The sequence below is a fragment of the Pristis pectinata genome, chromosome 10 (genome assembly GCF_009764475.1).
Source record: "Pristis pectinata isolate sPriPec2 chromosome 10, sPriPec2.1.pri, whole genome shotgun sequence".
Taxonomy (NCBI): domain Eukaryota; kingdom Metazoa; phylum Chordata; class Chondrichthyes; order Rhinopristiformes; family Pristidae; genus Pristis; species Pristis pectinata.
In genome coordinates, this window is record NC_067414.1 from 10,820,438 (window position 1) to 10,834,081 (window position 13,644).

Here is a 13,644-nt window from a genome sequence, read left to right on the forward strand (position 1 = left end):
TGAACGCAGGAAATTGGGACTAGCTGAGTGGGCCTGAAGTCAGCATGGACCTGTTGGGCTGAATTGCTCTATGACTCTTTGAATGAATAAGGGTAGTGTAATGTGCTGTTATCTGTGCAGAAGCAATAAATTGCAGATGTTGGACAATTTAAAATTAAAAAAAAATTGCTGGAATTATTTAGCTCGTAAGACAGCATCTGTGGAAAGAGAAATAAAGTTGATGTTTCTGCTCAATAATCATTGGAGCAGGTATATTACATATAGCATGTACTTTTTCAAAAGTTAAGCCCCTTGCAGTGGACATATTGGCAAAATTATAGCCCTTCGGAATAAAGGGACAGTGGTTTGCGTGTATAAGAAATTGGCTAATGGACAGCATGTGGTGTAACGGATTGTCAGATTGGAGATAAATATGCAGTGATATTTCCCATTGGTAAGTATTGGGACCTCTGGAAGTCACCATATTGGTAGTAATGTGGACTTGGGTGTACAGGGAATAATTTCAAAGGTTGACTGCAGGACATTCAGAAACAATAATCAGTGAGGAGAATAGTAACAGGCTTCAGGAAAATGTGGGCTGATGAAATTAAACATAGGAAAATATGAAATAATTTATATTGATAAGGTATGAAGACAGTTAACATTTAATGCAGTTTTAAAGTGGGTGCAGAGACCGAGAGACTTGGATGTATGGTTTTGAAAACAAATTGAACGATGTGTTAGCATCTTGGCCTTACAATTAGAGGCTTGGAGTTAAAAGCAAGGAAATTTTGCTAATCTTGATGGAATGCTTATTGGGTTCAGATGAAGTATTGTGGGAAGTTTTGGCAGTGAATTGTAGGAAGGATATTGAGGTCTTAGAGAGGATGAAGAAGTTATTTACTAATGTAGTACTGGGAAGAAAGGCTCCATTTAAAAGGAGAGACTAGAGAAACTGGGATATGTTGATATGGAATACGGAAAGTTAAGGAGACATTTATTAGAAGTATTCAAAGTCCTATTAAAATAAGATCAGTGTTCTGCAGTTTCCAAAACCTGGCCAGAAGGATATTTTCAATGATGGTAGCCCAGGGATGAGAAACATGTATTCATTGATTCTTCATGAATAAGCAGTCAAAGAAAGCAAGCTTGGGAAGATGCATGTTAAGTAGTGCATCACCTCACTCCAGTGATGTATGGATGCCATTATTTTAAACGTGCCAAGTGACAAGTCTGGTTTTTATCCAGTGATCCCTGCTGGCAAGTACAAATGGGAGATGAAGGTAGGCTTAAGGTTAGCTGTGTTACCCTCACAGTTAATAGCCATCAATTGCTCACTTATCAACATACTGTAAGCTGTGGGGATGCCATTCCAGTCCTGCCGTTGTCATGAAGTCTCTGAGAATCATATCAGTGCAAATCTGTATCCTTAATAGAGGAACAATAATTGAATGGGGTTGGAGCAAACAATTGCACTTCTATAGAATTGAAAAACTGACTTGCTCTGCAATACCTGATGCCTGCCAGAGGCTGTCTAACCAATGTGATGGGTTTTCTCTTGGACCTCAGCCTTCAGGTCCTTATAAAGTTGTTTAGTCTTTAGGCATCATGGAGTTTCTAGTCCAAGAGTGCCTTTGAAGGTCCTAATCTCCTAGTTATTCTCATGAAAACCAGTTCTGTTTATTCTCTAGTTAAGAAGCCAAGGGCCTCTTCACAAGTGCTAATTATGTTAGACTTTAGGGCAGTCCAGGCATTGTTCACCACTGTGTCTTCTATTGATGGGCACATTCAGGTTGTCTGTGAGACATATTATCTGAGAAGAGCTTTCTTTGCAGGGTTCCAGACATCTTCAAATATTAATTTTCTTGCAGAGTTTATAGTGTTGCAATAAAAACTAAAAAAAAATTGCTGGAATTACTCAGCAGATCAGGTAGCATCCACAGAAGAAGAAATAGTTAACATTTTAGGCCAGAGAACCTTAGTCAGAACAATCAAGACCTCAAACCTCACACAATGCTCATCATGACTGGATAGCAGTGATCCTTTTCCCTGCTGTACATGTCCAAGACATGGATTATCTAATAGCAGATATGTCATCTTTGGAAAGATACCAGTAATATTGTCTTCACAAAATCCTCCAAATCCACTGGTAGTACAAGTGGACCAAAATCCCTGTGTTGAGGGATTTTTAATTATCCTCAACCAGCTTTGATGAGTAGGTGATGTCATTCACATGCTTTATAGCAGACTCCCAAAAATAAAGCACTCTATTCTGTGCTCTGTCCTGGTGGGAGATTATCAGAAGGGCAGAGGAAATGATTGAAATATGTTCTCAAAAAAAAGTATAACATTTTCACCAGCACTGATTATCAAGAGCCCCTTCATGGGGAGCATGCAGCATCCTAGTGCAAACAGGAACTGGAGTATACTGCCTCTCTTACTGGAAACCTACCAACCCCGTCAAATAACCCTTGCTCCCTGTCAGAACCCAGAGGGACTGCTAAGAAGAACAAAGTTGTGAAAAAACTCTGCACTCACTTTCAGTTAAGCATCATAACAATCATAATGGAGTGAAACTAATTGAATTCTCCATAGAATAGAAGACACGCGAAGTGCATTTTACTTATTCAAACAAATTGCTGCCAGTGCATTTTATGTAACTTCCTTGACCCTACTGTAATATGGTTTACTGTATTGCTTTGAGCTGTTAGTAATTTGAGGATACCATATCCAATTGATCAGCTACTTTGGATATATCCTTAAATATTAACAATCTCTTTGTAAATTGCAGGCATTCAAGCTGCCTTCCATGTGGTGCCTATTTTCACAAAAGTATTTGAATACCCAAATAAATCCAGAATTAACACCCTTGGAAATCTTTACATCAAAATAGTAGTTTCTCTAGGACCTTGGTCTAGGTTTGTAAAATATGCACACTTTATAACCAAAACCGTTAAGCACCTAATAGCATAAGTTGACCTGATCTGTGTCTCCAGAGTACATTTATGTTCATTAAATTGAAGTGATTTGCACTTATTAACAAGTCTCCCTCTTTTGATAATGCTGGTGAAAGCATTTTGAAATGGTTATCCATTTGAATTATTCCAGAAAAGATGCTTTGTATATAATAGCAAAAAGATTGTTTAAGCAAGACTTTTTTACATTCCAATAATCTGTTGGAGTCAGTATTTTAAATTTTTCGATTGTCTAAAACTAAATGTGTAATTGCTTTTAGCTGTCCACTTTTAGAATGGATGTGCTGTTACTTACAGTCATAATATCATAGAAATATACACTGCAGTAGCAAGCAGTCAGCCCATCACATTTATGCTGGCCTAAAACCCAACTATTGCGACTAACCACTTTCTGTCTTTTGGGCCATGGCCTTGTGGGGCACGGCACATCAAACACTGATTTGGGTTCTTTTTAAATGTTTGGAGGGTTTCTACCTTAACCATTCTTTTTTGGGTAGTGAGTTCCAGATCCTCCTTGCTGTGAAATTTGTAAGTGGCTGCTTGAAAGGCAGACTTATCAATCATATGAAGTCATAGACCAATGTAGAACATTGCAGAGAAAGCCCAGCCTACTTTCTTTTACTTTTTACTAACTCAATTGTCAAGCATGGATGAAACAGTAAGCCTGTTATGCTGTAATATGTAATTTTTTTTGTAATGGAGATTGTCCATGTGATATCACATGATGCCACGTGGTTCAACATTTCTGAATCTAGAACTTGACTTCTATCTGTTCGTATCTCTGTGGTTTAGGGTGGAGGACTTCAGTAATTGACTCCAAAATGAGAAATTGCAAGATCTGTGTAGGAGCTTAAAGCTTCAAACATTCACAGTGAAATAAGATTCCTGGGATAATGTGAAGGATTAAATGTTTAACTCTAACTCTTTAATGTCTGAAATGATTTTTATGCATAACTGTGTAAAATGTTTGTGAAGTGGGTGAGTTTTAATTCACTTTTGATATAATTTCTATGAAATTTGTAAATAACCTGGACTGTAAAATTAAATTTATTTTAATTTTGGATGTGCTTTTTCCTTTATTAACTAACTATTATATGTGATTATTAATTTAGAGTATTGTGTTCTTAAGTATGATTTAACACAATGTATTCAGTAGTATTTTTACTCTTTTTTTTGATGCATGTATTCTGTATTTTTTTCATGGATTTAATAAAAATATTGTAAAGAATTTTGGGTGTGCTTGAAAGGCAGGCTTGTCAATTGTATAATGTTCAGTTAGTTCTAAAATTTAACTTTTATGTTCACTATTGAGGACCCATCTTCTAAATACTGCAGCAAGAAGTAAGATTAAATTGAAAGTTGAATGAAGGAGATTGCAATGTTGTCTGCTTTTAAAATGTTCTAAACAAGTTTACTTCTTTCCACAGCTCAGACATGAGCAGTGCCTGTAACGCGTTAGCACGGGAATTCTTGACAGATGTGCACCAGCTTTGTAATGCTGTGTCTCAGAGGTCCGAGGACAAGGAAGAAGAGGAAGAAAGCCACATGGTTGCATTGGGAGAATATCTAGTTCGGGGTCGAGGATTCCTACTACTTAGTACCTTGGATTCCATTGTTGATCAGGTACTGTACTTAATTACTTCATTGTAATGGGTATGTTTTGTGTATTCATTTCCAAACGAAACATGAAGTTCTTTTTGAATCTGGCATGATTTTTTTCTTATCTAGTTTGGAGAATTTGAGCAATGGCTCAATCAACTCAGAAGTGTCTGGGTGATTAATCTTAAATTATTGATTCTAACAGTTTGCCACAATCATATTAGTCTCTGTGGACTCCAGCTTCTCATTTTATCCTGCTTGTACTTGAATGGAAAGTACTGTATTGTCTGTTACTTAGTACTAAAATTATACATGAATGGTAGTTGATAATTTTTAAACTAATCTGTCAATTGAAGTTGTAGAGATAAAAGCATTTGAGTGTTGAAAATGGAGTTGGTTTTCTGAAAAGATTAGTGTCTATACAATAATTTGTACCTTTTGTCCTTAATTTTTGTTACCAGCTCATTTTGTTTGTCAGACTATTTTATCCAGTGGCCATTTGGGACTTGGGATATTTGAGGTGCAAAGAATCAGAATAATGCCAAATATAAAGGCATTCAGGCATAAAGGTTCTCAAATTTAAAGGCTAAGCTATCTGAGTTAGAGCTATTTACCTTAAAGAAATAAGGTTTAAATGCAATGAGTTGTTTGAATGCTGAAGGGAATGGATTTTGCTGCCTTAGATAAGTTACTTAAGATATGCAAGGGTGGTGGAACTAGAGGTTATTGATTCAAACTTCATAGATAAAAAATTTGGATACATGCTTTACATCGCTGTATGGTACAAATTACTGAAAATTGGTGAAGACTTTATAGCTGTCTCTTAAGAGAATTTCACACATTCTGAATGCAGGAAAGATTTTTGGGTTTAGTTGGTAATTAATTGGAACTGTGAGAATTTGTGGAGATTGCAGTTAATTGGAACTGTGAGAATTTGTGGAGATTGCAGTGGGTATGAGAGAAATTCACCAATGCCTTTTCAAAATTGGCCACCTGACCTTTTTCTGTTTATCTGTTTTTTTTTGAGGATATTACAGAGTTAGGGGTTCTATCCCCAAAATATTTGGTTGGACATTAAGGCCTTTTCCTCTCTATTTTTGTATGTGTTTAATGTGGTGGCTAGAAAGTACACTCAAATATTTGGGGCCTTTTTTTAAAAAAAATTCCCCTTTTCCTTGCTGAACTCGTGGGATATATCCTCACTTATAATAGTATGTTCAATACCTATGGCCTATTTCCACCACAAAAAATAGTCTGGTGATTTGTATAATGAATGAAAGGTGGTGTGCCACTGACCGATCCGCTCACTGTTGATTTCCAATCCCATAAAGAGGTGGAAAAGCACAATACTAACCACGTATGTCTGCAGCATTCTGAACAAAGAAATACTTTCCAAGATGTTTAAAATAGATGTAAATAAATGGAAGTGGTGCCAGAGGAATAATGTGGGGAAGAGCAGGAGGTACTAGATGGTCTAGGGCGGTGGATGGGGGAATGGGTATTTGAGAAAATTTGGGAGGAGGGTAGAGGGTGGTGACATGGAGTTGAAAAGTTGTTGGGACCGTGAAAGGAGTGAAGCACAAAGGCGAAAATTTTACTTTTGAAACATTTGAGGAAAGTGGAACTAACCCAGATAACCATGAAAATCAATAGGAAATGAGGCTTCAGAATGATCTTTAAGTACGCAAGAACGACTTGTATTAGTGCCTTTAATGTATTAAAATATTCTGTGACGTTTTATGGGTAATTAACAATTAAATTTGACACCAAACAAGGGAATAAATGGGCGGATGACCAAAAACTTGGTCAGAGATGTATGTTTCAAGGAGTACTTAAAGGAGGAAAGGGAGGTAGAAATGTAGGCAAACTGGGGTGGGTGGTTGCAGATGGTACGGTGAGAGGCAGTTTCAGCTTAGGGCATTGGCTGCTGAGAACATGGCCTCTAATGGTAAAGCAATTAACTTTGGGATAATCAAGAGACTCAAATTTGTGAGAAACAAATATCTTGGAAGGAGATTAGAAGTAGGAGTGAAGTTGTGGAGAGTTTTGAAAGCAAGTAAGAGCTTTTTAAAGTGGAATTAATGAATATCAGATGTATGGACTAGTTGAATGGAAGTGTTAAGTGCTTTGTACAAGTTGGTCCATGGGCAGTAGAGTTTTGAATAAGTGACGGAATAATGAGGGCAGAAGGGAGGCCAACCAAGATTAAGTTGGAATTGTCAAATCTAGCCACAAAGTCACAGAAGAGGTTGTCAGCAGCAGATGAGCTCGAGGCAAGGACAGAGTCTAGTGCTACACCCAGGATGCTGGAGGAACTATGAACAGAAATGGAAGTTGGCATTTTGGGTCAAGAGCCTTCATCCGGATGATCTAGTGGATGTAGTACTTGTGGGCACGTTCTATCAGTGTAAAATGGGAACAGAATTTTGAGTGGAAACAGCTGAAGATTCATTGATTCATAGAATTGTACAGCATGCAAACAGGCACTTCAGCCCAACTTGTCTATGTGGATGTAGATACATTAATCCTATTTGCCTGTATTTGGCTCATGTCCCTCTAATCTTTTCTTATCCATGCACTTGTCCAAATATTTTAAATGTTATGGTTGTACCTGCCTCTACCACCTCCCTCTTGCAGCTTGTTCCATATACCCACCACCCTCTGTGTGGAAAAACTTGCCCCTCATATCACCTTTAAGTCTTTCAGCTGTCACCTTAAACCTATGTCCTCTTGTTTTAGACTCTCCTACCCTGGGAAAAAGACTATCTACCCTATTTACATTATCTATGCCCCTTGTAATTCTATAAACTTCTATAAGGTCACCCTTCAGCAACCTTTGCTCCAGGTAAGACAGTCCCAGCCTATCCAATCTCTGCAGACAACATTCCTGTGAATCTTTTCTGAACCCTCTAGTTTATCCTTCCTATAGCTTGGTGACCAGATCTGTACACAATGCTCCAAGTGTGGCCGAACCAACGATTTGTACACCTGTAACATGACATCCCAACTCTTGTACTCAATGTCTTGGCTGATAAAGGCAAGCATACCATACCCCTTCTTCACCAATCCTCTGCCTGTGTCGCCACTTCCAGGAAACTATGTACTTGTACCCCAGGGAACACAAGCCAGGGCCCTGCCATTCACTGTGCATGTCCTGGCTTGGTTTAAATTCCCAAAATGCATTACATCAGGCTTGTGTGTGTTAAATTCTATCAGCCATTCTCATGCACATTTTCCTAGTTGATCTGGATCCTCTTGTAACCTTAGACGATCTTCTTCCCAATTCACTATACCACCAAAGATAGCCATTCCTCCCTACATTGTGGTAGAATGGAAGAAATAGTACCCTACTGGCTGTTCTAGAAAAGATCTAGGAGTCAACAGGGATATTAGAACAACCCAGCACAATAATTTAGTTGAGCTGATCTTGCAAGGCATTGAGCCAAGATGACACTTTTGTTTGTCCTATAGTGAAGAGCAAGTAGACCTCAATAAGTGGGAATGGCAGCATGTATCATTTCAAAGCCACGTGACAATATCCTAAATCAAATATTACCATAGCGGAGATAAATGTGAACGATGGCAGGAGCCCACTGATTCTATTTATGTATTATGTTTGGGGAAGCGGCGATGATTCAGGTGCAATCAAGTGGAGAAAAATGTTTATCTTTTGAAAACTTAAGTTTTCCTAAGAAGCATATCAAGAAATGAAATGAAGCAAATGATGAATGTACTCAGCAGGTCAGGCAGCATTTATGAAGAGAGAATTGTGGTTTAAGTTCTGTCTTTCATCAGAATTGGGGGCAAAAAGCTAGCGATATAAAGGTTTTAACATTCATAGTAAAGAAAGACAGGAGGGAAGGTCTATGATAGAGAGGAAGATGGGAGAGATTAAATGATGGGGGGATGATGATGCAAGGTGAAAGAGGATAGGAATGGGATAAGAGACAAAAGATTGATTGGAATCAGATGTAAATGGGAGAAGTAGAAGCATTCTCTGGAATCATCAAAAGGCAATCTGAAGTGGAAAAATTGATCATCTGAAATTGTTGAACTCGGTTTTGTGTCTGGAAGACTATAATGCAAACACTAGTCAAAACATGAGCTGAATGGAAAGGGAGAAAGTAAAAGGAAAGGTGTTGCATCTCTTATGGGAAGGTGTTATGAGATGGGGACTGCTGAAAGGGGAGGGCTGGATGTGTCTGCTGGTGGCATTATACTAGAGGTTTAGGAAATGTTATAGAATGATCTGCTGAATGTAGGGATAGGGTGCAGTGAAAAATGAGCACAAGGAGAAACCTATACTGGGAGCAGAAGAGGTAAGAGCAGAAGTCTGAGAAAAGGAACGAAGAGTCCAGGGCCATATCAACTATGGTGGAGGGAAATCTTGGGTTGAGGAAAAAGAATACATACTGGATGTACTCCTAAAGAATGTGACATCTTCAGAAGAAACTGAGGAAATGGAATGGAGTCCTTGCATGAAGCAGGGTAGATGAAAGTGTAGTCAAGCTAGCTGTAGAAGTTAGTGGGCTTGTAGTGGATACAAGTCACTAGTCTTTTCCTTGAAATTTGAGAAAAATGAATTGGACCTTGTGAAGTTGAGGGAAGAATGGAAATTGGCAGTAAAGTTAATGACATTTTCTAGTTTCAGTACAAGTGCAGGAAGTGGCAATGATGCATTTAACTATGTACTGGAAGATAGATGCCTGAGCTGAAATGACACAAAGATATGCCACATGCACAGGAGTACAGTTTGGACCTATACAGTTTCTATTATTTGGAAGAAGTGTATGGAATCAACGGAGAAGTTATTGAATGCGAGATCAAGCTCAGCCAAGTGGAGGAAGGTGGTGGAGGAGGAGGACTGGTTGGATTTCCATTCAGAGAATTAATGAAGAACCTTCAAGGTGTACTCGTGGGAGTGGAGGCCTAAATGGAATGGATATTTGTAATGAAAATGAAATCGTGGAGCAGAAAGCTAGAAACCGTTGAAGCTGGAGATAAGTGAGAAGGGACAAAAATGGAGTCAAAATAGGAAAAAAAGAGTTCTGTAGAACTAGATAGAGCAAGGTAACTTGATGGCTTACTGACGGTCTTGTTTGGGGAGATGGTAGAACCAGGCTATGTATGGTTGGATACTGTGGAGGGAAGATCACCAAAGATGATGAAAATAATGGGAAATGATGACCTGGAGTTCTGTCTAGAAGGAGTTATGAGGATGTGCCAGGTCATTAGTATTTATCTTCTGCAATGTAGAAGATAGGTTTCCAAACAATTAGCTCATTGGTTACCATGAAAGTGTTCAAAATTCTTAAGGGAGCTTGACAGGGTGGATGTGGTGAGGATGCTTCCTCTGGGCAAAGTGTCTAGAACAAGCAGTCACAGTCTCAAAATAAGGACTGAGATGAGGAGAAATTTCTTCACCCAGTGTGGTGAACCTTTGGAATTCTCTACCTTGGAGGGTTATGGAGGCTCGGTCATTAATTGTATTCAAAACTGAAATAAATTTCTGTCTATTTAAAAGATAAAGGGGTATGGGGATAGGGCAGGAAAATGGTAGAGGATCAGCTGTGATTTTGTTGAATGGAGGGAATAGGCTCTAGTCAGTTACATAAAAAGGACATAGGATTGGAGTAATACATTAACATGGGGAGAGAATTGACTAACAAATCAGAAACAAATGAATTATGTTCAGGCTGGCAGCTGTTACTAATGAATGTATTTGTACGAGGGACTCAAATATTGACAATCTATTCAAAATGGATGGAGAGAATGTAATATGTCCATGTTTGCTGGCAAAAAAAGTTGAGGACGAGGCAGATAGTTTACAAAAGACGATAGATAATAGAGCTCTACTTTGGTATGAAACTTAAATAACCTGACCTAACCACATGCAATCTGAACCTGAGCCAAGCATGGGTTTTTATAATTTTTTCTTTATCTGACCTGACCATCATTGTAAATATAACAGTCTCGAACATGCAGTTGAGATGATATATCAGATATTGTTCGAGAATGGAGGACACATAGTAATATCAAGCAAATCATCCTGACTTGGATGAAATCTTCAACTGAGCTAGCATGGCCTGATTTAACCTGAATGTGAATATTTAATCAGATTACACACCTGACTCGACCCCAGACCTGACACACATTTCAATCCTGTTGGGCTTATGCCAGGTAGCTAGATGCTAACAAATAGATAGGATGGCAAAAGATTTTAGATGTGTTATAATGAATAGAATAGTTTTAAATTATGCCGAACTGTTATAAGGAAAAGACTTCGGAGTACCTGCAGATAATTTACAAAGTTAATATTAGGTACAGCAAGTGATTAGGAAGGCAAGTGGCTGTCACCCTTGATTGCAAAGAGTAAAAAAAAGGTCTTGCTACGTTTGTGTGGGGATCAGTCTGGAAAGTGAGTAAGGTAAGAGATCAGTCTTTCTAAATGAGAGCTGGGTTGAGAGTTCTCATGAGCTTTTCTTGTTTTTGATGCAGCTGTTATGGTTGCTTCAGCCAATACATTTTAAAATATTTCCTTATTTTTGAGGCTTTCCCATTGTTTTAGATAAGCAATTAGGAATATAAATTGCAGACCTTTTGAAATGGACATGTTTTAAAATTGGTTATTGCAGAATTAGTTATTTGAGTTAGCTTTGATTGTAACTACATTAATGTGTGTTTCTTTGTTAGCTTAAGTTGCCTTGAATCCCATTTGTTATGTCCAAAACTAATTTTAATGAAGTTGAAAAATGGAAAGAAATCCATGATATCAATATCTCCGGAAAATGACATAATCTGGGAAGGTTGATTACTGATCTGTTTAAAAATATGTTCAGTGCAATTATTATGTCTGTACCAGGGTGTGGTATATCTTAAATATTTAACATTGGCATGCAACTGGGCTGTAATTGCAGTAGAATTCAGAACAGCTCTGAAAATAGCCACCACCATGTTTCATAGTTGATCGTTTCTCAGAACATATGCTTTTAATTTTCACCTAATGAATCCTTCCACTGCACTGTGAAGAATTCTTTTAACATGAAAGATTTGAACTGCTTTGTTATTTTTAGAAGACTTCACAGACAGGTGTAAAATTGGATGATATGCCTGATGTATTGCCTGTTTTACAGACACTCAAATTTTTCAGGCAAATAGGTGGAGGGTCATTCTGCATATGGTTTAAACTGTGTTCAGATCATGTCATTTGTTTTTGATAGGAATTAACCTGCAGAGAGGAATTGCTTACTCTACTCCTGTCACTTCTTCCACTTGTTTGGAAGATACCTGTTCAAGAAGAAAAAGCTCCAGGTTTGTTTAAATAAATAACTTTTTCTTTCTTTGGTAATGCTTTTGCTGCTATTTGCATGTCCTTCTGTGGTTTTTGTTGAGAGATCTGTACGTTATTTATAGGATAGCTGAAGATGCTTGAAGCTATAGGAGTTTTCTCACTTAAAAGCTTTGGAAATGCACCGAACGTAGTAAAGAAACTGCATTAGTCATGTATAATGCATTGTTTGTGGTCACATTATCAGACTAACTGAGAGATTCATGTCTGTGTTTATTTTAAAAGGTATGAGGAGTGGATCATGTTGAGGGAAGAAAAATGAATTGTGCACACACTTTCACTTTTTAGATGTAGAAATCATTATATTGCAAGTAGTTTGATCTTTTGACCTGATCTGTAGAGTAGCACTTAGAGCCAAATTTTTAGCAGATTCCATAAGTTTACATTCAACAGTTTAACAATTTTTGAACCATGCTATAGCTAAGTAAATTAGTAAAGAATGAGAGTGCATGGTAAAACTGTGCAATGCTGCTCATTCATGCCAAAAAGCCAATTTTGGCAAGAGAGAAAGGACCTTAATAATCCCACTATTTGAGATCTCAGCAACTGAGATTGACAGAGTACTTCATTTGTGCTGAATGAATACGAGATCCTCTGTAACCTTTGAATCCTACTATGTCATACAAAACAAATAACCTACATTCCATTTTGTGAAGGTGCCAAATTTGTCCTTGAATGGCATTGTTGTTTAACCTTATGCACAAAGTGAGAATATGCCTATCTAATTATACATATTCAAGAATGTGCAGATATGGTGGTAAACACTCGCTGAATTGGGCTAATATGTATACATATCTAAAATCATAAAGTATTACATAACCATAAGTACTGTGACATTTTAGTATGCTAATCAGTTGTGATGTACACTATTCATTTACAATAATGATGGTAAGAACAAAAATCTCAAGAAGCATATTCCACATCTGATGGATGTACATGTACATAAGGTGACTGCTCAAACGGCTGTTCAAGAGTAAGTGGAAGTATGTCTTGGCTCACATTTTCAAACTAGCCTTAAAACCTTTAAACAATGTTTTGTTTGAAGTTCATGAGGGAAAAAAAGATTATCTTAAACTGCACCAAGCAGCTGAGTAAACTAAATGTGGAGTAAATCAGAAACATATAAAATTAAAGTTGAAGTTATTTTGGAAGTTCTGCAACTCTGTGCACAGTGAAAATTAATGGCATGCAAAATTATGGTTAGAATGCTTTAACAAGGAGCAACTGCATCATTTACCTCTTCTGCCTTCAAACTATAAACAGTTAAGTCCTAGAGTTAAGTCTGTAATTGGTTCAAACAAGGCACTAAGTAAGCTGGTTAGCAAACCTTGCGTGTAACAGGCGAAGCTATGAGGATGATTGTGATCCTTTGAGATGTTCTTTTGTTATTAGAAAACCATGGGGTTACATTGGTAATTATAGATTGACCCTTTTCTGACTTCTGTGATGGCAAAAGTTTTTTTGTGATAGTGGGTGGGGAATCGATGCATATGTTCCCAACACAAAACAAGCTGGAGTTTGAGAAAATAGAATCAACAAAATGGCATTAAGAATTTAAAGCCTTTAATTGTCCAGTTTGAACACAATAACACATTGATGGAAGCTGTCATTGACATTTCTATTAAATGGCATTTAACTTGCCAATAATTTCCATGCCGATACCCAGTTTGGATTTCACCAGTTTCACTTGGCTGCAGACCTCATCACTGCATGGACTAAATTCCAGAGATGAGGTGAAAATGA

At 37.6% G+C, this 13,644-nt stretch overlaps 1 protein-coding gene across 3 annotated transcripts in view; it reads left to right on the plus strand.

Moving 5' to 3' along the window:
• lyst (lysosomal trafficking regulator) overlaps positions 1–13,644 on the plus strand; it is a 176,873-nt gene that overhangs the window by 41,551 nt on the left and 121,678 nt on the right. For all 3 annotated transcript variants that reach the window (XM_052024060.1, XM_052024062.1, XM_052024061.1), the window contains 2 exons: positions 4,382–4,577; positions 11,774–11,864. In XM_052024060.1, the coding sequence (XP_051880020.1) occupies positions 4,382–4,577; positions 11,774–11,864 (287 nt within the window). The remainder of the gene's footprint in view (positions 1–4,381; positions 4,578–11,773; positions 11,865–13,644) is intronic.